At 34.3% G+C, this 25546-nt stretch overlaps 1 protein-coding gene across 5 annotated transcripts in view; it reads left to right on the forward strand.

Annotated features, from left to right (window-relative positions):
- Positions 1 to 3651: 3651 nt before the first annotated feature.
- LOC149922218 (uncharacterized) overlaps positions 3652 to 25546 on the forward strand; it is a 168070-nt gene continuing 146175 nt past the window's right edge. For 4 of the 5 annotated variants that reach the window (XM_090163181.1, XM_090163182.1, XM_090163184.1 and 1 more), the window contains exon 1: positions 3653 to 4054. In XM_090163181.1, coding sequence (XP_090019307.1) covers positions 4019 to 4054 — 36 coding nt within the window. In that variant the 5' untranslated portion in view covers positions 3653 to 4018. Of the gene's footprint in view, positions 4055 to 25546 lie in introns of all 5 variants that reach the window. The other variant, XM_090163183.1, reaches the window with a different exon arrangement.

The following is a 25546-nucleotide window of genomic DNA, read 5'->3' on the forward strand; positions in this document are numbered from 1 at the left end:
TGGGGTTCTTGGAGGATTTTATATTTATAAACCTTTATTATTAAGTTACCAAAGAAAAAGTCTTGAAAAACCAGGAAATTTAACAACTGAAAATATACAGAAATCAAAAACTTCGTAGTTAAGACATCTTGAGCTAGGTAAGGTATAATTTAAATTAGCAGCTTCTTGTTATTTATAAGAGGTAATTTTTATTATTTAGGTATGGCTGATTTCCGAAGCACTAGAGCCTTAATTATAGGAGCTGTTGGGTTTTTGGGATTCGGTGGAATTGTGTACTATCAATGTAAAGGTTTTCTATCCAAGAGAAGACTAAATAGACTCGAACAACAAGCGAATGAAATAATAAGAATGAGGGAATTTCAAGAAAAACGAAAATTAGAGTAAAATTAATTAGTTTTAATGTACATTTTCTCTACATGTTCAGTTTTGAAACAAATAAAGCTCAGCGGGAAATAGAATATATTACAGGAACATAACTTTAGAAAGTCATTTAATTTCTTCTGTAAATTTGGTGTTGTAGATTGGAAGGTATTGTAGTACAGCTTTCCAGTCTGTAACATAGAGAAGGGCTAAACCTCCCACACCCCCAAATGCAGCGGCACTTGGTGACCTGAAAAATGCAAAAGTGCAGTTTTAGTCTTTTAGAGGATCCAACCTAATCTAAGCCTTTCCTGTAGCTATCTATAAATACATACCATGCTTTAAGTAGCTTTGTTATTTGTCGGATATGCATTTTAATTATGCCCACTTCGTTCAAATTAATTGAAGAATCGAGAGAAACTCGCGTAAGTCCGTATTTATTGGGCCTTTCTGTACGAATATCTTGTACTCTAAAAGGATTTTCTCTCCAATTCAATGGCTGAAAGGTCACTACCGTTAACTTACGCGAGATGGCGCTACCTTCGCGATTTCCTAAAAGTGGCAGTTTTAAATGCCCTCAACAGGCAATAGGCGCTTAAATAAAACAGGACTCATAAGTTATTATTTATATAGTGCTTGTTGAAATATTAGAAAGCTGGAAAATTTCTCGAACGTGACATCGGGTTTTTTCTAAGCCTTAACATGCCAAAAACGTTAACTGGTTAAAAGGAAACACTTGTTGCATACCGTACTGCAAAAGTAATATGTTTAGTTCTAAATGAATGAGTTTTCATCTTTTTCCAAAAGATAATTTTATACGAAATGAATTAACTCTGCCTCCATGAGAAGCTTTAAAATTGCCCGGTATTATAAAAATATTACATATAATTTTAATTATTTATACCATAAGAGGATGATAATAATAATAATATTATCTTCTTATACTTAGTTTTAGTAACATTATATATTTTACCTTAAAATATATTATCGAAAATTAACACGTGAGCCGACGCGTTTCTTATCTGACGCAAAATTCTCATGAGGGCAAAAACGCGGCTCCAACGGCTTAAAGATGACTTTTTGACTAGCCATTCTAACCGCTTAACCGACCGACCGGAAATAGCTCCTTCCCAGATTAATTTGGAGAGGGGAGTAGAAACCGAGTATCTTTTATTGAAGCGTCCATAGCGACATCCACGGTTTTAAACTAAAATGTTATTTTTAAATTGGAGCTCCAGAGAAACATTAAAAATCAATTATTATAATATATAAAAGTCTTAAAGTAACATAGAGTTCAAGATTAGTATAGAGCTAGCATTGAAATAGCTATTGAACTTAGGATGACAGAATTTCGCCGACCAATCACCGAAAGAAAATATTTAGAGTTTTCTTTTCTTAAAAAATGTGGGCGATGTCGCAAATTTTTCAAGGCGTATTCCAATTATGGTTTTAATTATAGTATCAGGTCATTCTCTATTATTTATTCCATAAAGGTAGCGCGTTTCGAAGAGCCATCATTAGCGGATTTATTTTTTTCTGACACAAATTTGGTAGGATCTAACTTCAACCACGCCTAGTACCCTCTCTTATTGAATTCTTTCCATAATTATATGGCTAATTACCGAGCGCCGCGCGAGTCCCTAAGAAAGAACTTGAATCGCGGCACCCGAAATTAACAAATCACAAAATAAAGAAAGCGGTGATTTTCTGCCTGAGATGTATCACAGAGTCCCGTCTCAGTTTTGGGTGTTATCATATTTCGGTTGCTTAGAGTAATTACAGGGAGAAAATCCTCTCCCAAATTGTACCTTTTACCACGATTTTATTGATTCAAACGGGCTATCTGACAATTTATTCCAAAGAAGATAAATTTTGACTTTAATTTATGCGTGAACCCTATAGACTTCGAGCTTAGAAAAGATAGCGCCATCTACTTTAATACCTGTCAACTAAATGTGGGAATAAATAGCAGACGACTATTGAATATGAATGTTCTTTATCTGAAGCGTTCAGATTTTATATCGAGATAATTTTTAATGAGCAGACAGCTTTCACACATTCGATTTAAAACTCAGTCGGTAGGCGGCGATACTTCTGACCAAAGTTTACACTACGCACGAAGCTTATAACGTTTTTGTTTGGATTACAAACGTGTACCGTATATCAGTAAATATTATTAAACGTTGTAGACAGTCAGGGTCGCCTACAACGGGCCCGGGCCCCGGTAAAATACAAATTCTGGGCCCCAAGAGAGCCGTGACTACTGGAGATACATTTTCGGAATGAAACTCGGGAGTAGTATATCTCGTTTGTTCAAACCGGGGCCCCTAGGCTGTACGGGCCCCGGTAATTTGTACCGGCTTCCCGCCTCTCTTGTCGGGCCTGTAGACTGAGTGTCACCGAACTCGATTTTTATCATTACAATCTATGGGGTTAATCATTTGATAGACTCAAATCTTAAGTGTCGAAGTCTAGGTCCCTCAGGAATTCAACCTTTATGCAGTTTAGCTTGCTTCTTTATGGTCTTTTTGTAGACTGAAAATCATTTATCTATATATAACAAATTAAACTTAGTATTTTTCTGTATTTTTTTACAAATAGGAGAAAGATAATGTTCGCTTTAAATTATTGCCCGAAAATTTCCGAATTTTTATTTATAACCACCAATGATGGCGGTAATTAACTCTCGTCTTTTAATTATCTCATTTAAATATTGCTGGCTCGAAATTTTTGTTAGTCGCGGCCCCCTATGTTCAGGAGAAGGGATAATGCTTTATGAAACAGCTCCCGGATGGCGCCACCGCCCAATCGAGGCGTTTTCTCTCCGAATTTAATTAATAATTGCGAAACTAGAGAGCGGGCCTCAGGAGTCGCTATGCGAGGCATTAATTTGGGGTCTTGCACCCACGCGGCTCTCCCTAGACCTAATCAAAATCCCGCACTCCCCTCCTCCACTGATTCAAGAATGAAGCGTAGAATACAATATAATGGGCTTCGAAGTAAACTCCGCCTTCCTGGCGCGTTTTATGTACAGCGTTCCCTCATTTTACTTCACGCCGCCCATAAGCCCCCCCGCGTTTTATAGGATTTTTCTTAATTTAATTCCACCCCAAATATACGTTATAGCCCTCTAGAGTATTTTGATCGAGTCGCGTAATCGCGGTTCGGGTTAGAAGGCGCCTTCTGCCATTGGTCGGTTTAAAGCCAACGTCGCTCCAATAGGAAACGAGCGGGAGTTTCTTAGCCGGGCGCGCGCGCGTTCGTAGCGCCATACGGTGTCGAAGAAAGGCAGTCCCTTAGCGCGCTCGATCGCCCCGAGGCAAGCCGGGTACGATTGCGTCGCTCTTCGGAGAAGCGAAGGTAAACTGTTTGGCGTCGTGCGCTTCGCGAGCGGCTTTCCCCAGTCCCCGGACCGCGATTTCTCCGGCTCACCGCCAGGAACTTTTCTCGCCGTCTTCGTCGTAATAGAAGGATTGATTAGTGTTTGTTAAACGCGGTTCCGTCATCGACGATAAGATAATCAACGCGCGTTACATAGAAGTTCCGATTAATCTGTCCATTTTAGTCCCCAAAGACTGATTTTTTTATGTATATTTCGGGTTTGTGATAATCCTTCAAAATTCGGGTTAAAAATCGAGCACCTCTTCCTGCCTTCAGGATGGACAACCAGGAGTCCGATCTAGATGGAAGTGTGGTAAGTGTCAAATATATTTTGATTATTTGATTAATTTTTGATGACTTCTGTAATTAGATAAGTGGCTTAAAAAGATTTGTTGTGGTTATGGAACGGTAGTGTCTTCCGGGAAGGCGGAGATGCTAACGAGACATCCCTAGCCTTGCCGTGTCTAATTTTCGGGTTCCCTCGTTAATACGCGTATTATTCTGAGTGATGTAATCTTACCTAGTCCTAGTACAACTACGCTTTTCGCTAATTCGATCATTGTCACGCTTGTAGCGGAGTTCATAGTAGTATATATTTTGACTACAAACATTCGGGGAAGCCCGCGGGTTCGTGTTAACAAGTTACTAAAAGTTTCGCGTCCTCCTCGAGAAATGCGTCGGTCGTTTCGCGCGCGTTGTCACGGGGGGGGGGGGGGGCTTTACACCATTTTGGTTTTTACCGTAGTTTGAAATTTCTTCATCGATTTCCCCATTACCACCGTGTTTTGAATATTTTAAACTAACGTAATTGCGGGTTATGTTATCCGCTACCTCGCTACTCGTTCAGTAGCCAAATTCAAAGATATTTTTCCTTCTTGGTTAGTTAAGGGGGAATTTTGGAACTCATCAATTGGCTATCCGCCGGGCTATCGGCCTCCCCGCCGTTATAGTTTTGGGCATTTTCAATCTACCCGCAGGGGGTCCGCTCTGCTCCGACTGCTCGTTGTTTTTGGGGGTTGAAAAGGTCGCCAGATCGGCTACGAACCGACCGAAAATTCCACCTTTTCGTCCGGAGCGAGATAAGCGAGGGACGGCGTATTTGGGGCTAACCCGTCGGCGCCACAGCCCGACCCCGACCGATGCCCGATACTTCGTATCAAAGGTTACGCGGGGGGTGAAATCTGCGCTGTATTTTTACGTTGAAAATGTCTAGTCAATCTCGCTTATTATTTTTACCCCGAGCGGGATAACTTTACCCCATTTTCACCCCGAAATACTTTTATTTTTGTTGCCGTCATGAAAATAATGGTGCCTGCTTTTTGGGGGTGTTATTTTTGTCTCGATAAAATTAGACGGGTTATATTTTGCCTTTCGATATATTTGTAAAATATTGGTTGCCGAAATTTTGAAACTTAAATTACTTCTATTAATACTTTTGGGTAATTGAACATTTCGAACACCAAGTTAAACAGAAGCTAGTACAGGCTCTGTACTAGGGTTCATACAGACCTGGAAATATCAGGAATTTTCCCATTTTTTAGTAATGAATAGCAATGTACACCAATAAGATTTATTATAAAAATGTGTTTACCTTTTTGCACAAATAATATTAATAATACATCTTTTATATGATGACATGGATCCAATTTAGCTTAAATGATAATCATGCAATGAGTTACTCTGTAAATATTTTTATTGTGGTTATCCTGCACCTGGAAAAATTAGGGAAAAGCTGGAAATATCCGGGAAATTGTGCTGCCATGAGTTGTATGAATCCTGACTAAGGGTACTAACTAACGTTATTTACGTTAAAGATATTAATACTGCATGTTAGCAAACAACTTATCGATTTAGAATAACTTTCTATAATTATAGTGGGGTGGCATAGTGGTTAGCACTTTCGCCTCGCAGCAAGAGGAGCCGGGTTCGATCCCAGCTTGTGGCACTGGGTGAAAACTCGGAGCAACTCCTTCTGCGTTGAGTTTGCAAGTTTTCTCCCCACTGGTTTAAGGGGTTTTCTCCCGAGTTCTTCGGTTTCCCCTTCCATAAAAACTTGTTGAGGTTAACGGTAATAGTTGGTGTAGGAAGCTGTTGGCTCGCGTGTCATGCAGGTCTTGCCACCACCCTCCTACGCATTGTAACCCGGCACCTGAATTAAAGGCTTCAATAGTCGCTTGACGACTTAGGCCTAAGGTGGTGCCTTTGGGTATTAGCCTAGCTGATTATTATTATGATTATTATTACACTATTTTTCTATTTATTCCTATAATTGTGGAAAATTTCGAGTTTTACCTGTTGCAATTACGTCTTTTGATATCAAAATCTACAAAATTATAAATATTTAAACCAATATTAAATCTACAAAATTATAAATATTTAAACCAATATTAAATCTACAAAATTATAAATATTTAAACCAATATTAAATCTACAAAATTATAAATATTTAAACCAATATTAAATCTACAAAATTATAAATATTTAAACCAATATTAAATCTACAAAATTATAAATATTTAAACCAATATTAAATCTACAAAATTATAAATATTTAAACCAATATTAAATCTACAAAATTATAAATATTTAAACCAATATTAAATCTACAAAATTATAAATATTTAAACCAATATTAAATTACAAAATTATAAATATTTAAACCAAATTCCCCTTAAAACTATGGATTTTAATTTCATAAGTACTTAAAACCTGTATTTCCCTGTAATTGTAATGGAATTTATCCTTTATTTAGCAAAATATATCTCCTATAAAATCCTATAAATCTACTACAGATTTTCTATTTTTCTGAGGTCACCCTAGTATGTAAAAACTTTTAAAAATATAGATTAGAATCGCCCATTTTCGATTTCATTACCGAAATACTCAAGGACAGTGGGCAATTGCCCCAGGGCCAGTTGGCAACAGGAAACCCCGCCTCTTTTTTTTTTAAACCGTGACTTTACCATAAAATGGGTGTGGGTGGGGGTCAAACCCTCCAGAAGCCCATTCTGAGAGAAACATTTTATCTTGAAGCCCCTCTTTTTATTCCGAGAAATCGGCCGAAATTTTGGGGGGTATTAAAAGCGAAATTCTGGGAAAAAAGGGCCATTTGGACGCGCGGAGGGGACGAGTTAAAGGACCCCCCCCCCTTTCACGCTCTTTATTTATAGGACATCTAACCCCTCAATATCTCGGATGGATAAAAAAAATCAACGCCAACGTTTTGCAGCGTTACATAAACCTGTAACTTAAGCTTTAGTTCGTTGATTATCAGTGACAAGTGACTCGGGCAATCCTATTTGACCCTGGAAAAGTTTCACGAAAGTTGGCCAGTCCTATTTTTAGAGCAGCATCACCTCTTTGGCCATTAAAAGGCGATGGAAAATTATAGATGGACGCCGGATCAAGAAAATCGTCATCGGAAACCCTTCCCACGGTAGAACCCCTATTGACTTTACCCCCTGTCTCGCCTACTATCTTACCGCCAAATAACCCCTCTTCGACATAATTTATTCGCTGTTAAGTTAAGATGGTATTTCTGGTACGTTGAATTAGACTCGGACGACACCGTATTCACGTAGCGCTAGACGATGTGTAGTCGCATTTCGCGGATTTTCTTTCCCCGTTTTATTGCCGCTGGATCTTCTTCCTGTCATTTTGATGTTGTCTCGATTGTTAGGCCGTCAACGGTGGGGTTTGTAATGTCCCAGGCGCTGTAAAGTGACGCTGTTTAACTTATCTTCGCCGGTTATGCCACTTTCGCTCGGTCGCTTTCAAAGTTGGCGATTGGATGGTGTAGGCTTATTTTAAGTCAACCGGTAATTTAGATATAGAATTTGTAATATTTTGATATCCAGTTTAGGGTTAACTACCACTAGGGCCCGTAGGTTTAATCTTTATAAGGGCCACCGGGCCTTTATCTAGCCTCAATCTTTATCTAGCAAATTATATTGGCAAATTTGACGATCACCTTAGGTAGTATAAAAATTTGCTTAAATTGGTTAAAAGAGCCACGAAAAATTGCAGGGGAAAGCTAAAAAAAAAAAAGACTCAATTTTCAATTTGCAAAAATGAGGAAACACTGCATTTAATGAAAAAATCGAAGCAATATTTTAAAAGGACCTTTGGAAATCTCTGAAAATAGTCAGGGATAAGGTAAAAAAAGCCAATTTTCAATTTGAAGAAATCGAAGCAATATTTTAAAAGGACTCTTAAAAATCTCTGAAAATAGTCAGGGATAAGCTAAAAAGGCCAATTTTCAATTGGGAAAAATCGAAGCAATTTTTTAAAAGGACCCTTAAAAATCTCTGAAAATAGTCAGGGATAAGCTAAAAAAAGCCAATTTTCAATTTGAAAAAATCGAAGCAATATTTTAAAAGGACCCTTAAAAATCTCTGAAAATAGTCAGGGATAAGTTAAAAAAATCCAATTTTCAATTTGAAAAATCGAACCATTTTTTTAAAAGGACCTTTAGAAATCTGAAAATAGTCGGGGATAAGCTAAAAAAAGCCAATTTTCAATTTGAAGAAATCGAAGCAATATTTTAAAAGGACCTTTAGAAATCACTGAAAATAGTCAGGGATAAGCTAAAAGAAATAGGGCAACACTTCATAATATTTATCTAAGGAAACAATCGAAACAATTTTGAAAATGCATCCAATCCTCGGGCAAACGTATGGCAATTTAAACGTCGACCAAATAAGAATGATCTAAATATAGATAATATGGATGCGGCTATGAAACCTTTTCTAGTGGAATTCAATTACTGCAAGATTTGGTTAGCTGTCTCTGTTTTTCGCGCACTCCCCGCGTTCGAGGATTCCTCTTGTTGGGAAAACATCTCCCGAAAAAGCCCGTTTCATCCACACGCGGCTTGAAAGATAACGAGCTAGCCTAAAAATATAAGATTCAGAGAGCGGTAAGTCATTTAATTTTGGCTTATAAATTGAGATTGCCAAATTCTTTTTGGTCCTTTGTCGTTTCTTTTGAAAAAGTGTCGCTCGCTCAATGTTCATTTTCTCGTGACGAAGTGTGGGAAGATGATGTTACTCTGTTGTTGGTCCTTTTCACGCCAATGTTGGCCCCCTCATCGTGTGCATTCGGAGTTAGCGATTTCTTTGTTGGCGATTTTGTATCGGGCTCGACTCCCCTATTCTCCTCGCTATTTTATGTTCAGGTGAATTTCAAAATGGATAGAAATTCCTAGGTTTTGAGTCACGCGGTCTGTTTTATCTTTTAAGATTGTCGTGGGGTTGTATCGAATAGGGTTGGGTATTCTAAAAAATATATAAAAATTCTAAAAATAATGTTTTGAAAAAAAACTGTTTTTATTGTTGTTTTAAAATAGGTATAACTTAAAGAAGCCAACAAAAATAAAACATTTTAATTTTAAATATTCTTACATTCTTGAAAAGTTCTAAAATATTATGTTTAATGCTTATGTTTCTAACGGTATTTTCCAATCTTTGTTTAAAGTATGTTTTACACATTTTTCAACATTTTATTTAAGTTGCCAACTCTGATTTTGTTAACTCTAACCAATATTTTTCGAAAGTTAGAAGTTTCAAACCTACCTATTTCCACAAATATAACTTTCCATGTGCAGTGACGTAAAAACTATTCGGGGCCACTTTAAGCTTTTACACTTCACGACTTAAGTCCGTAATATTTTCGTTTGCCGATTCTTTTTTGCCAAATAAGCGCTTTTAACGTTTACTTAATTTTATTATATATACTTTTCTTTTGTAATATAAATATTGCGAAATCGCCAGTTTGTCCTTAATAAAGCCTAGCATTAAGCCTTGCTTAGCAAATCGAGATAAAACCGTTATTCGTTTCGAAATTTTATATGGCCCATTCCCCTTTTAATGTATAAAGGTCGCTTGATTAATAAAAAGTCAGTTTTATAATGCACATCGCCTTGATAAAAGCTTACAGTTGATGGAGAAAAATACGTATTCTTATCTACATGCCAATTTACCGATCTTCTGTAGAAATTTGGTCGGATGTATATGACGTCACGTGAAAGCTACCTATCAGGCGTCCTATAAAAAAGGCATCTAGAACAATTAAATGCGAAAGTGCTGTAAAATAATTTCTCATCTCGATTAGAAACGGGTTAGGGCTTAGCTGGCAGCGAATTCGCGGCGAATAGAGGCTACGTTTCCCCTTTGACGGTACTATCAGCTAATCCGCGTCCCAAAACTGTTAAGATTCATAAAAATATTTGCTAGTTTGACTGATAGCGAAAAGGTTAATATAAGCAAAGTTTTTCTAATAATCCCTGGTTGTCTCGAGGGGGGTGCCCTCAATCAACTGCTTATAAAGCAAACTACGAAAGGGGGGTTGATTAAATTGACGGTTTTTTATACGCTTGCCTGCCCTCCCCGTCCTAATAAAATTATTTTGATAGCCGTTCTTATCGTTCATAATTCTTCTTGTTAAAGAGTTAGCAATTCTGTCCAGATAACGTTTTGTGTCATTTCGGCTCTTATTTTTCGCGCAGTTTTATTTTTGATACGATTTCTAATTTAGTGAAATTGCTCGATTGGATAGATTCAACTTTTAATCTGTGCTTTTCGAACAGGGTTGCCACGATACCTGGAATTCCTGGAAAATACAGGGAATTTTAAGATTTGACTAAAAATCAGGGAAATAATAGGAAATGTTAAGAATTAGTTTAAAAATCAGGGAAATGTCAGGGATATTTAAGTATTAGTCTAAAAATCAGGGAAATGTTAGGTAAGTTTAAGAATTAGTCTAAAAGTCAAGCAATTTTAAGAATGTCTATAAATTAGGTAGATGTCTGGGAATTTTAAGAATTAGTCTAAAAATCAGGGAAATGGTAGGGAATTTTAAGAATTAGTCTAAAAATCAGGGAAATGGTAGGGAATTTTAAGAATTAGTCTAAAAATCAGGGAAATGGTAGGGAATTTTAAGAATTAGTCTAAAAATCAGGGAAATGGTAGGGAATTTTAAGAATTAGTCTAAAAATCAGGGAAATGGTAGGGAATTTTAAGAATTAGTCTAAAAATCAGGGAAATGGTAGGGAATTTTAAGAATTAGTCTAAAAATCAGGGAAATGGTAGGGAATTTTAAGAATTAGTCTAAAAATCAGGGAAATGGTAGGGAATTTTAAGAATTAGTCTAAAAATCAGGGAAATGTTAGGGAATTTTAAGAATTAGTCTAAAAATCAGGGAAATGTTAGGGAATTTTAAGAATTAGTCTAAAAATCAGGGAAATGGTAGGGAATTTTAAGAATTAGTCTAAAAATCAGGGAAATGGTAGGGAATTTTAAGAATTAGTCTAAAAATCAGGGAAATGGTAGGGAATTTTAAGAATTAGTCTAAAAATCAGGGAAATGTTAGGGAATTTTAAGAATTAGTCTAAAAATCAGGGAAATGTTAGGGAATTTTAAGAATTAGTCTAAAAATCAGGGAAATGTTAGGGAATTTTAAGAATTAGTCTAAAAATCAGGGAAATGGTAGGGAATTTTAAGAATTAGTCTAAAAATCAGGGAAATGGTAGGGAATTTTAAGAATTAGTCTAAAAATCAGGGAAATGGTAGAGAATTTTAAGAATTACTCTACTCGAAGTCACTGTTACCTTCGAGCACTACCAAATGCGGAGATTTTTCAGCCTCCGCCGGAAATATTCATAGAAATAACGTGATCTGTGAGAAATATTATTCGATAAAAGATAGGGGAAAATTTATTATCCGCGACTAATATGAAGTAAGAAGTGCTTGAAAAGGCTTATTAAAAAATCAGTATTTTCATTTATTTTTCCACTTTCAGGGCCCCCAGAGGTCCTATAACTCCTATAAAATCCTAAATTTTCAAAAATGTCCTATAACATCCTATATTTTTAGCAAAACCCCTAAAAAGTCCTAGAATTTTTATATTTTGCCCATTTCAAATCCCGCCACTCAGTTAAATTGCTAGATTTAGCTAAAGGATAAATTCCTATACCAAGTCATTCTAGTCTATACTTTTGTTATTGTTAACATGGTTAGCTAATAGTATATTTTTGCGATGAAATGGTTCAATAGTTTCTATTTTTCAAGTGAAAATCAATGATTTATTTCACTAAATATAGATTTGGTTTTTAAATGCATAAAGTTAGTAAATGAAATAGCATATTTAGTCCTATAAAATCCTATAATTTGAAAAAATAGTCCTATAAACTCTTATAGAAATATAATCCTATTTTTCCTATAAAAAATTGAAGATTAGAGTGGGACCCCTGCACTTTAAATTAAATTGAAAGTAACACTGTGTCGTAAGTACCGCAACCACCGTCATTCGTAACAACATCCGCTTCTACATTGAAAAGAACATGGCATCCCTGTTCCCCCCCCCACCCCCCCCCCCCCCGCAAACCGACGGGCGCGCGTTTCCCCCCCACAAACCGACGGGCATGTGTTTCCCCCCCAAACGACGCGCATTTTAATTCAAACGATTAAAACACAGAATATTGAAAAAAATAAAATAATTAAAAAACCGGAATATTTAAAAAAAATAAAATAATTAAAAAACCGGAATATTTAAAAAAAAATAAAATAATTAAAAAACCGGAATATTTAAAAAAAAAATATTAAAAAACCGGAATATTTAAAAAAATATTAAAAACCGGAATATTTAAAAAATATTAAAAACCGGAATATTTAAAAAAAATATTAAAAACCGGAATATTTAAAAAAAATATTAAAAACCGGAATATTAAAAAAAAACAATTATTAAAAACCGGAATATTAAAAAAAAACAATTATTAAAAACCGGAATATTAAAAAAAACAATTATTAAAAACCGGAATATTAAAAAAAACAATTATTAAAAACCGGAATATTAAAAAAACAATTATTAAAAACCCGAATATTAAAAAAAAACAATTATTAAAAACCCGAATATTAAAAAAAAACAATTATTAAAAACCCGAATATTAAAAAAAAACAATTAAAATAATGATAAAGATTTAAATTAAATTGTTTAGAAATAATCTGGTAATGTAATTTTAAACTTCGACGAATTTGAAAGCAACGAATCTTTGGCAGCCTGACAAGAGCAGAACGGAGATCATGTCATAACTTTCCTCTCTGTGGCCTTTTTTGTTATTGTTGACTTTTCGCGAAGAATCTACTTAGTCAAGACGAGCTTTCCGAAAAATCAGCAAAGACCCCGCTTAGCCTAAACTCTTCTCGACTGTTCCGAAATATTTGTCTGAATGAATAATCGCGCGCGCGTCGGCAAGGAAAGGGTTAGCGCCCTGCGTGGGACACCTCGTACTCGCGCACGAGACGCCTATTTCCACCAAATTGACGTTTCTTTCAAATTGTTTTTTGGGGAATTGGGAATTTGAGGTATGTATAGTTAGTTCGGGAACTACGCCTTAAAATGAGCTTCACCCTATGCACCGATACTTAATACGTTTCATTTCCGGTGAGATTGTAGAAATTTGAAAACAAATATTAAAAATTAATCATATTTACTTAAAAATTTATTCATTTTTTTTTCAAATTACAATTTTTTTTAGTTAATGAGCTTACTAATATTTATAAATTAATACGCATATAAATGATTAAAAATTCATTAATTTAAAATTACTTGATGTAGCACAATGGTAAAATAAATAATTAATATATTGCATTTATTTAAAAAACAATTTTTAGTATAATGAGGTTATAAAATTTATTTGGAATTCATTAATTTATTATTACTTAATTAATATGTAACCTAAAATAAATAGCTTAAAGGGAATATAACCTCGGGTATTTGGTGTGGAACACCAACGTTTGCAGCTCTGGCCGCTCTTGACTTTGGCTTTAAAAATGTTTGGCGCCACTGTACAGGGAAATTTGGAAAATTGAAGGGGTCTTCCATAAAGATTGCTTTGAAGGTTATATACCCTTTCAGAATTAGTTTATTTCATTTCAAATTAAATTTTTAGTATGAGCTTACTAATATTTATTAATTAATTTACTTAAAAATGCTTGATAATTAATTAATTTAAAATTACTTAATTAATAAATAAATAAATATAACATAAAATAAAATAAATATCTTAAAGGGAATATAACCTGCAAAGCCCTCTTTATGGAAAACCCCTTCAATTTTCCAAATTTCCCTGTACAGTGGTGCCAAAGGGAATATAACCTCAGGCATTTGGTGTGGAACACCAACGTTTGCAGCTCTGGCCGCTCTTGCCTTTGGCTTTAGAAATGTTTGGCGCCACTGTACAGGGAAATTTGGAAAATTGAAGGGGCTTTCCATAAAGAGGGCTTTGCAGGTTATATTCCCTTTAAGGATTAATATCTATTTAAAATTTATAAATTTATGAATTCCCAAGCATTTACTTTTTCAAATATATTAATTTAAAAACATTCTTAATGTGTAAAGTAAAATAAATAGCTTAACTTCAATAATTAAATTATTTAAAATTTGCGCTGATGTAGTGAACTCATTAATATTTTTATTCAAAAATATTTATAAAATTTCTAGTTTAGGAATTAAATTTAAAATTACTTAAATGTATTACAAAATTATATCAACTAATTAAAATTTAACGACTATACATTAAAGATAGTAAAAATAGTCAGTCTGTAAATAGTTTATTTGAATGAAATTATAAGGTATTTTTTATCACTATTAAAATAAATTATCTGTAGATACAGAGCTTACATAATTAAATTATATCATTGTATCGGGATTAACGCTTTTTTTTGGTGGCCTTAGGCGTTTTTCGTTTATAAATACTGTCACATCTTATAGATATCTGGAGGATACGGCCTATTGGAAGAGAGGCAGATTGAATATAAATATCCTCAGGCGTCAGTTGTTTATTCTAATGGACTTTTTTAATGGCATCGAAATCGTCTCTCCGAATCCTTTTTGGGGGTTAAACAGCTGCGCTAAAATTTTCTCAACGTTCTCTACCCCCCGCCATTGCCAATGGTACGTGGCAAAAAATATTGGCAACATCTTAACTGAATTTATACGTTCCCTGCTGATATATTTCCCTGCCGAGAACTGTGTTTTCACTCCCCCCTTATATATCTCGTCGAATAAATAAACCGAAAAATACTTGGCCTTTATGGTGACGAATTGGGAAACCATCGCGATCATTTATTTTACAGTTTCACGTATGAGATCGTAAAGAAATGTAATTAGATAAGATATAAACAGGGTTGCCATAGAGCTGTCAGGGAATTTGGAAATGGACCTAAGTGGTCACGGAATTTGAAAATATAAATGGGATTTGTGAAAAGTCGGGGAATTTGAAAATATAAATGGGATTTGTGAAAAGTCGGGGAATTTGAAAATATAAATGGGATTTGTGAAAAGTCGGGGAATTTGAAAATATAAATGAAATTTGTGAAAAGTCGGGGAATTTGAAAATATAAATGGGATTCTCAAATTTCTAAAACAATCTTCTAATACGCCAGCGCATGGTCAAAATAGTCGATTACGATTTACCGGGAGGGAAACCTTAATAAATCGTGACAATTTGATTCGTGCGTTTTTGAGTCGGCCGTGTATGTTTGTTTTTTTGTTCTCTTGTATCCGTATTGTTTCAATCGGGCTGTTCGTATTATTATTTAAAGAGTATTTGTTTCTCCGGGGGAATTTCATGACAATCATAAGCGTGTATTTTTTGATTGGCTGACTCACGACTGCGTTTTTCCCTTTCCTCTCGTTCTTAATGTTTTTATAAGTCTATCATTTTGGAATATTCGCCATTTCTCGTCGTGACCTATGAGTAGGGGAAATTTAAGAAAAGTTCCAAAACTCTTCAACAAATTGTTGTCGTGCAACTGCGCGAGTGGTCGAAGGATGGTTATTTGGTGCTCTCCGGGAGCTTAACCACTTAAATTCTGTACATCTATTAGAGGCGTATGGAATTGCGTGATTAGTTATAGGTAATCGCTTTAGTATAGTTTAAGATACAGGTTTGTACACCGACTTCTGGGAGTAATCAGCCCTTCGAAAGGGACCCGGAATTTTTAGAAATTAAATTATCTTGAATTTAAAGGGCGGATACCGGGTTACAATTTTGAGTGAAGTTGTTAATTTTGAACAATTTATCTGGATTCTTTTTAAATATTGGATTATTTAATTTAAATTTTTATTTTATTTTATGGAATTTGCACATTTCACGTCTATTTTTCTTGGCAAATTTATAAAAAATTACGTGCTAACTAAAATTTAAATTAATCATAATTTAATTTAATTATTACTTGCAACTTAGTTTCCTTTGAATTAGTTTCGTTAGAGAATTTACTTTTGTACATTTTAATAAATACATTTAAGTATAACCGGCGATTTTAAAAAGCATCTCTTGATTTAATTCGCTATTTTAAATCATTAATTTAAATAATATTGATTTTAATCGTACAAGCCTGCCACTCGCTAAATAATTTGCATCAACTGACCCCCTAAACTGTCCAATAAACGAAGACCATATTTGAATATAAATCCACTCGCGAAACTAGTGATTTTAAAATTGATATTGTTGATAGCGTTCGTGAGCGAATTCAATAAACTTCGCGGATAAAGAATAGCAAATATTAACTTATAGAAGCGTAGAGAGTAATATTTTAGCCATTCTTGATATTAGCGAGCGGTAAATATGTCGTTGATTGCAAACCAGTTTCCCGCGGAGAAAAATTATTTTTCTTTTCCTTATCTGGCGAATTATTAATGTCTGAATCTCGTGAATTCGTATTTTTAACGTTTCGATTTACGATAATATCCCGTCCCTCCCTGCCCTTACTTAATCCAAGTTAAATTATATTCATCTCGAATTTCCTTATAATTCCGTTTATTATAGTTTTCCCAAAAAGCATTAACTTTTGAAGAGAGAGCTCTATGGGGACTCTCAGCTTTTGTTATGCAAATTTTCCCTATAGCGAAATTTTTACGACTTTCTGCTGGAAAACCTCCCAAATAGTCGCTTCTCTAATGCCTGGGCGAAATTTTTGCTTTTAATTTCATGTAATTTATAGGGCCGAAAAGGTCGAATTGAATAGCTTAAAATTTTAATTTCACGAAAAACTGTTTTCCCCAAAACTGGTTTTTATTTCTGTAGTTAGCGGATGAAAGGTGGGCTTAAATAAGTATTTTATCCTGTCTTGCGGTGATTTTTTGCTTACATTTTCTCCTTGATTTATTTGATTAAATTTATTTATGTTCTTTTTTATAATTGGAATAAGACTTGTGGGGTCGGGATTACCGGGAGTTATTTTGAACGTTTACTGACAGCTAGACGTCTCGGGAGGAGGGGCTTATACTGATTACGTCATTGCCGTGGAGGAAAATTACACTAAGAGCACTTGGAGAAGTTTCGTACAAAATGAGCATTTTTCGACGGAACAAACTCATTTTCTTGCGTTTTCGGCGGAACTAGATTTTCCTGGGATTTGGATTATCGGAAAGGAATTCACAGCACCTGGTAACCAAAAATTGCTCAAATATGACGATTTAGTTAAAATTTAAAATTAAATTATTATACCCAGTAAATTAAAACGTAAAATTAAGTTATTATACCCAGTAAATTAAAATTAAAAATTAAATTATTATGCCCAGAAAATTAAAAATTAAAATATTATGCCCAGAAAATTAAAAATTAAATTATTATACCCAGTAAATTAAAATTTAAAATTAAATTATTATGCCCAGTAAATTAAAAATTAAAATATTATGCCCAGAAAATTAAAAATTAAATTATTATACCCAGTAAATTAAAATTTAAAATTAAATTTTTATACCCAGTAAATTAAAATTTAAAATTAAATTATTATACCCAGGAAATTAAAATTTAAAATTAAATTATTATACCCAGGAAATTAAAATTTAAAATAAATTATTATACCTAATAAATTAAAATTTAAAATTAAATTATTATACCCAATAAATTAAAATTTAAAATAAATAATTATACCCAGGAAATTGAATACAATCGTTGGTCGTGGACGTTTTAAATATTTAAAATTTAACCAAATTATATACTGTAATTTCTCGAAAGTTCCGGTACATTTGAAGACTTGTAGTTGAAAATATTTTTTGTTTAATTGAAAGAAATTTTCCGTAATTCTTCTATTTAAAAATTAACCAATTTATAGACCGCAAAAATGTCTAAATTAGTCTGTTATAATTTTGATAAAACCGAATAGCAAATTTAAGTTCGAAGTTAGAAGTACAGCGCCATCTTTCCGCGGCTTAGTGAAATTCCGGTAGCCCTATTGGTTACGTCAGGTCAGTGTTGACGATCCATCATGCTAAAACCCACAAAAAAAATACAAAAATATGGTTTTTATTCTGGCGCATTTGGGGTAGAAGAAATAAAATAAACATGAAAAGTTATCGCGGGTTATCTTCGTTTCGAATCTATCAAAAATAAGCGCTCCATGAGAAAGTGACGGATCTCTATTATAACTGCACGATTGTTTTCACATAAATATTCAGGTTCGAAGGGCTCCAGCACGTTTTAAATCAAAACTTCTCCCCGGCCAACTTTACTTCTAATTTTCCACTCCTTCCAATATGTTTTTAAAGGTTGAATTTATTTTTCATTTTAATCAGTTTCGTTCTCTTACATTTATTTCTAACGTTGCAGAAATCGTGGATTTCAAATAGCTCGTTTAGTGATAAAATACTCTAACTCGAAAATTGGCAAAAGTTAATTTGGGAAATCGAAATTTTGTGGTTCCAACTAAATAAGTTGTTAAAAGTGTGTAGAATTTAATTATTTTCTAAAGCTACCAAATTGGTCGATTCCAAAAGACAGTGGGTGAAAATAACCTTCTACCTTGTTAATACTGATTTTCTCTACGTCATATTGTCACGCAAAAAATACGACAGTTTAGACTTACGCAGAGAATATCAATGAACAAAACACTTCGTTACATGGTGTCCTAATAATAAAAATTTAGTCATCCTAATTTTATACAGCCAAAGCTACCAATTTTTTTAATCAGATTTAATCCTACTACAGAGTTACCACACGTCAGGAAAAGTCAGGAACTTTAAAAATTGGCAAAAAGTCGGGGAAAGGTCAGGAAATTTTAAAGGCCTAGGATTTCTTCTGCCTGTTTTCCCTTAAGTTAACTTCCCGCCGCGCAAATATCCTGGTGGTAGGCCAACGTGCTATGCAGTTGGCCTACCACCAGGATATTTGCGTGGCGGGAAGAAAACTTCAAGGAAAACAGTCAGAAGAAAACCTAGGCCTTTAAGAATTTGTAAGAAATTCAGGAAAAGTCAGGGAATTCAATTTTATCTTGGCACCTATTATACAAATTCTTTGATTATCATTTATTTCTTTGAAAGTTTAGCTAATTTTTTCAAAATTGCAATAACCTTTTTACGGAAATATAAGTTCATTTAAATTTATTAACTTCTGATGAAAGTAAAATATCAAATAAAAATTTTGGCCTTAAAAAGTCAGGGAAAATCTCTTAAATGGTCAGGGAATTTTAATCTCAAAATTTGGTGGCAACCCTTTACTAGGGTGTCGTAATAATTAAGATTAAAAATAAAAACCAGCTTCAGATTTAATCATTGCTACTTCAACAGTATATTAACAAAAATATAAAGAACTTGAACTTGGAATAATTACCTATGCAGATATTTTTTATTGGGCTGCAATAACATTCTTACCTAAAGAAGAAATGTTTCATTAACGAAAATATACAAAAATTTCAAATTCCCTCCCTTTTAAATATACAACATTTTTGCATTAACGTTTGAGAAATTTTAAAATTTTTAATTTGTAAGTAAGAAAAAAATCAAAATAATCTTTTCAATCATCCGTACTTTAGTCGGGCCCCTCCTGATTTTAAGAAAAATTTTCGCGCATTAAATGAATGATTTTGTAGGGGTGCCAAATGGCGCAGGGGGGCTTGGAAATACCAATGGAGGTCTCTTAGATCGACCCAACTGATATAGCTTCCTAACGTTAACGATTACCTATACATGTATGGAAAAGTAGGCGTTGAATTTCGTGCCCAAATATTAAATCCAAATGAGAAATGTACCTTTATAAAAAAATATACGTATATATGTATAAAATAAAAAGTTTGATTAGGAAATGTGTGAAGCGCTTTTTTTGGTCGGGATTTGGCGCTGCGAGCCCGATTACGAGGTGATTAAACGTTCCCCCACCCCCTCTGCCCTCCCCCCTCCGGCTCTTATCTGCCTGTGCGCGTCTCCGGAGTCATTTGCAGAAGAAAGTGAGCGCTTTGAACAGCGCCTTTTAATTTTATCCACCTCCTCTGCCCCCCCCCCCTTCATGCTCGAGCCCATCATCGGCGCTGAAGAGTCACTCTCCTGGAACCACAACATCGTGCTCTTTTTTTTACACGCGCGTTTCAAACAAGTGGTCGCTTCTACTTTGGCTGCATTTTCACCTACCCCTAAACCACCTAATCTGATTATCCCTTGATGATACCTTTTTTCGTAATTCCTTGTCCTTGATACCTTTTTTCGTAATTCCTTGTCCTTGATACCTTTTTTCGTAATTCCTTGTCCTTGATACCTTTTTTCGTAATTCTTCGATACCTTTTTTCGTAATTCTTCGATACCTATTTTCGTAATTCTTCGATACCTATTTTCGTAATTCTTCGATACCTATTTTCGTAATTCTTCGATACCTATTTTCGTAATTCTTCGATACCTATTTTCGTAATTCTTCGATACCTATTTTCGTAATTCTTCGATACTTTTTTCGTAATTCTTCGATACTTTTTTCGTAATTCCTTGATACCTTTTTTCGTAATTCCTTGATACCTTTTTTCGTAATTCCTTGATACCATTTTTCGTAATTCCTTGATACCTTTTTTCGTAATTCCTTGATACCTTTTTTCGTAATTCCTTGATACCTATTTTCGTAATTCCTTGATACCTATTTTCGTAATTCCTTGATACCTATTTTCGTAATTCCTTGATACCTATTTTCGTAATTCCTTGATACCTTTTTTCGTAATTCCTTGATACCTTTTTTCGTAATTCCTTGATACCTTTTTTCGTAATTCCTTGATACCTTTTTTCGTAAGGCCGATTTTTTTGACGACACATTTCGACCGATTTTCGACACTTTTTCGACCGAATTCTTTTACATCAAAAACCGTCTGCTAAAGTGCTCTGGAAAATATCTTGACCTCCCTAAAGAAATGGCGCTTAGAATATTTCATTACGAATAATAAGAATTAATAGCTAGACGCGAGTTCAATTTAAATCTAGCGTTCGACTGTCGGAATTTGCTCGTAGCGAAATACCGTCGCAACTTCCTGCTTCGTAAATAAAATGCAGCTTGGACGCGGAGGCCGGTTCATTTCGTAAGTTTTCGGCTGATGGCTCTTGGCTGGCTGGATTAAGCTCGGAATTAGCGGAGTCGGCTGCGTAAGACGAATGTCGCTTTTCTCAATTTATATCCGCGGTTGATCGTTGGAATTTTTTGATGGCCCGTATAAATATGATTGGAGATAACGTCCCCTTAAAAGCTATTAATAGTGGGTTTTACATTTTGACACGTCGTTCTTCTACCTGCTGACGAGAAATTAAATAAAAAAACAGATTGGGATGGGAGAAAAATGTTAGGCTGCGGACTTTCGTTTTTAATAAATATGGGATCAAAAGTTCGTTGAATTGTTAATATTATGAAATCGACGCCCTAAAAAATTGCAGGGCTGCCAAGGTTAGGCTAAGAATTTATTTATTTCAGGGTTCGTACACGACCTGGAAAAGTTAGGGAATTTTAAAATGATTTCAAACGATCAGGGAACAGTCGGGGAATTTGAAAATAGTCTAAAAAAGAAATTGAATTTTAAAATGACCCCAACAGGGCTGTCACACGTCACCGAAATCAGGGAAAAGTCCGTGAGTTAAAAAATGTGCCTAAAAAGTCAGGGAATTTTAAGAATTTGTTAAAAGTCTTGATTTTAATCATGATTTAAATCAAATTAATTTAAATCCGCCAACTGTGCTATTTGGTCATTATATTTTGATGTATTTAAATATATTTTAGAAGATAATTAGAATTTTTAAGGCAAGAGTTAATTATAAATAATATTGGAAATATTTTTATTGAATTAATTAATTAATTACTTAATTCAATAAAAATATTTCCAATGTTATTTATTAATTACTTAATTAATTTCAATGGTTAAAGGCCTAGGTTTTCTTCTGCCTGTCACCCTTTAAATTTACTTTCCTTCCAAACAAATACCCTGGTGGTGGGCCAACATCCAATATTATTTATAATTAATTAATTAAAATTTAGGTATGAAGTTATAATTTATAGCGTGAGTTTATATAATCATAAAATTCGTGACAATATTATCGTAACTTTTAAGATATTGAAAATTTTGTCCCATTCCGAAATAAATCTCGATACCTTATAACTATTTCGCAGAAAAACTTTTTAAATCGAGACCTTAATACATTAGTCATTTAGAATGATGTATGAATAACATTTTTATCCAAAAAAAAAACACCCACTCGATTAACTTGGCGTTTCTGGGGGAAAAAAATTGAATCGAGGCATAATTCACTTTTGTCAATGATTTATTCGATCAAATGGGGGGGGGGGAGTCAGAGATTGGGATCATACATAAGACGATGCTGAATTTTAGATGCGTTAAACCATAAGTAAAGTAGTAAAGTAGTAAAGTAAGTATGACACTTCCTTTTCTTCGAGGGGTCAGACACAGAAATTTTTCGTACGGGATTTTGCATCTCCAAATCAAACTCAGGGTTGCCACACGTCAGAAAAAAGTCGGGGAATTTAAAAATGGGCCCGAAAGGTCAGGGAATTTGTAAAAAGTCGGGGAATTCAGTTTTATCTTGACACTTTTTTAAGGTAATTTTACTCTAGATCTATGGTAAATTATGTTATTATTATTTAGATCCTTCAAAAGTTTTTTAACGTTGAAATAACTTTTGTACTGAAATAAAACTGGATTAAATTTATTAACTTCTGATAAATATAAAAGTTAAAAAATGTCTAATTTTGGCCTTAAAAAGTCAGGGAAAATAACTTAAAATGGGCAGGGAATTTGAATCTGATAATAATGTAGCAACCCTGAAGCTTGATTTAGAGATTTCAGTGTAAGATTTTGTGTTGATTCGGAGATTTTGGACCAGATGTTCGCCCGGATTTTCAAGTGGATTTTTAAAAATCATTTTCCATAAGAATGTACGGTATTTTTACGAATGTCGGAACCCTCTATTTATCATCGCTAATTTTTTATCGATAGTATATTTCGCCAATGACCATATAAATCTAAACTTTAATATACATCTTAACTTGGCTAAGGACTAAGTTATCTGAGTTGTAGCTACTCTTTGTAACTGCCAGATAACGATAAAAGGATAAATCCTCGCCAAGATTTTAAAATTGAAACTCTTTCAAAAGTATAAAAACAAGTTGGAAAATGTAATGTACCTAATTTAGTAATTTTACCCGGCCACCGGTAACTGGCCATCGAATTAACCGTACAGTAATTTGACCAATGAAGGAAGCAGGTAGTGACGAATTTCCTGATCGGATGACGTAATAGCTCTGCGATACTGTTATTAACATAAGTTATTGATGGTCAAATTTATTAATATTATGGTACTTATGATTAAACGCGGGGGTAAATTGTGGCTAAATTATTTAGTGTCATACTTACGACGTTAGTATATTATATTATGTTACTTATAATTAAACGTGGAAAGGCGGGGGTAAATTGTGGCTTAATTATTTAGTGTCATACTTAGTATATTATGTTATGTTACTTATAATTAAACATGGAAAGGACGCAATGTGGGGGTAAATTGTGGCTAAATTATTTAGTGTCATACTTACGACGTTAGTATATTATATTATGTTACTTATAATTAAACGTGGAAAGGCGGGGTAAATTGTGGCTTAATTATTTATGGTCACACTTATCTTCTATAATTTACTTATGATTAAACGCGTAAAGGTAACTCGACCACATGAATTAATGGCTTTAAAAAGTAGCTTGATGACTTAGGTCTAAGGTGGTGCCTTGGGTATTAGCCTAGCTGATTATTATTATTATTATTATTATTATTATTTTAAGGTGGGGCGGAAAATTGTGGCTAAATTATTTATAGTCACACTTATTACTATTACGTTACTTATGATTAAACGAGGTAAGGGAATTTTGAATGAGATCTTATAAAAGTTGACACCCTGAACCGAAACCCAATTTTTCTCTCCCCTTTTCCGAAATAATCAGAAAAGCTCGCGCAAGCTACCCACTCGCTCCGAAGATGAATTTCCACCCCCTCCATATGTAGCACCCCCCCCTTCCGTTTTCCATCAACTCTACTCTACGTGGTCTTTTTAAGCGCGCAAATTTTGATTGGAATTTTTCCGTAAAGTTTATACGCTTATTTTTCTCTCCTTAAATTTCGTGTCATATGAGACGGGCCCGCTTAAATTGAGAAAATGTTCCAATTCACAATTTGGATTTTTGTTTACCGAAGAGATTTCTTATTTCCGTGGGCCATTTGTCAGTTATTTTTCCAGTTTTGTTACTATGAGAGTAAACGAATTATATTTACGAATGTCGTTTCTTCCTGGTGTGCCGGGAAACATCATTGATTTAAAAAATCTTCCAATTTTATAATTGATCTAAGGTGTCCTTGATTCCTGGTAATTTTGGAATTGATCTGTTGATTTTATAAATGGCCTAAAAAATTTCCTGGGAAATTTTGATTGACCTAAATAACTTCCCGGGAAATTTTGACTGACCTAAAAAACTTTCCGGGAAATTTTGACTGACTTAAATAACTTGCCAGGATATTTTGACTGACCTAAATAACTTGCCGGGAAATTTTGACTGGACTAAAAAACTTGCAGGGAAATTTTGACTGGCCTAAATAACTTGCCGCGAAATTTTGACTGGCCTAAATAACTTGCCGCGAAATTTTGACTGACCTAAATAACTTGCCGGGATATTTTGACTGGTCTAAAAACTTTCCGGGGAATTTTATGACCGGTCTAAAAACTTTCCGGGGAATTTTATGACCGGTCTAAAAACTTTCCGGGCAATTTTATGACCGGTCTAAAAACTTTCCGGGCAATTTTATGACCGGTCTAAAAACTTTCCGGGCAATTTTATGACCGGTCTAAAAACTTTCCGGGCAATTTTATGACCGGTCTAAAAACTTTCCGGGCAATTTTATGACCGGTCTAAAAACTTTCCGGGCAATTTTATGACCGGTCTAAAAACTTTCCGGGCAATTTTATGACCGGTCTAAAAACTTTCCGGGCAATTTTATGACCGGTCTAAAAACTTTCCGGGCAATTTTATGACCGGTCTAAAAACTTTCCGGGCAATTTTATGACCGGTCTAAAAACTTTCCGGGCAATTTTATGACCGGTCTAAAAACTTTCCGGGCAATTTTATGACCGGTCTAAAAACTTTCCGGGCAATTTTATGACCGGTCTAAAAACTTTCCGGGCAATTTTATGACCGGTCTAAAAACTTTCCGGGCAATTTTATGACCGGTCTAAAAACTTTCCGGGCAATTTTATGACCGGTCTAAAAACTTTCCGGGCAATTTTATGACCGGTCTAAAAACTTTCCGGGCAATTTTATGACCGGTCTAAAAAACTTTAGAAAGGTAATTTTCTTAATACAATTACCTACAGTAAAATTATTATAATAAGAGATAGCAAGTAGCGGCACTTATACATAAAAATAACAAGTTCACTTTGTGTATAATACATTTATTTAAGGTAAAATAAATGTATTATTTTAAGCATACATCTATAATAAAATTAATAATTGTTGAA

This window comes from Leiobunum rupestre, chromosome 11 (genome assembly GCF_980474605.1).
Source record: "Leiobunum rupestre chromosome 11, qqLeiRupe1.1.hap1, whole genome shotgun sequence".
NCBI classification, from domain to species: domain Eukaryota; kingdom Metazoa; phylum Arthropoda; class Arachnida; order Opiliones; family Sclerosomatidae; genus Leiobunum; species Leiobunum rupestre.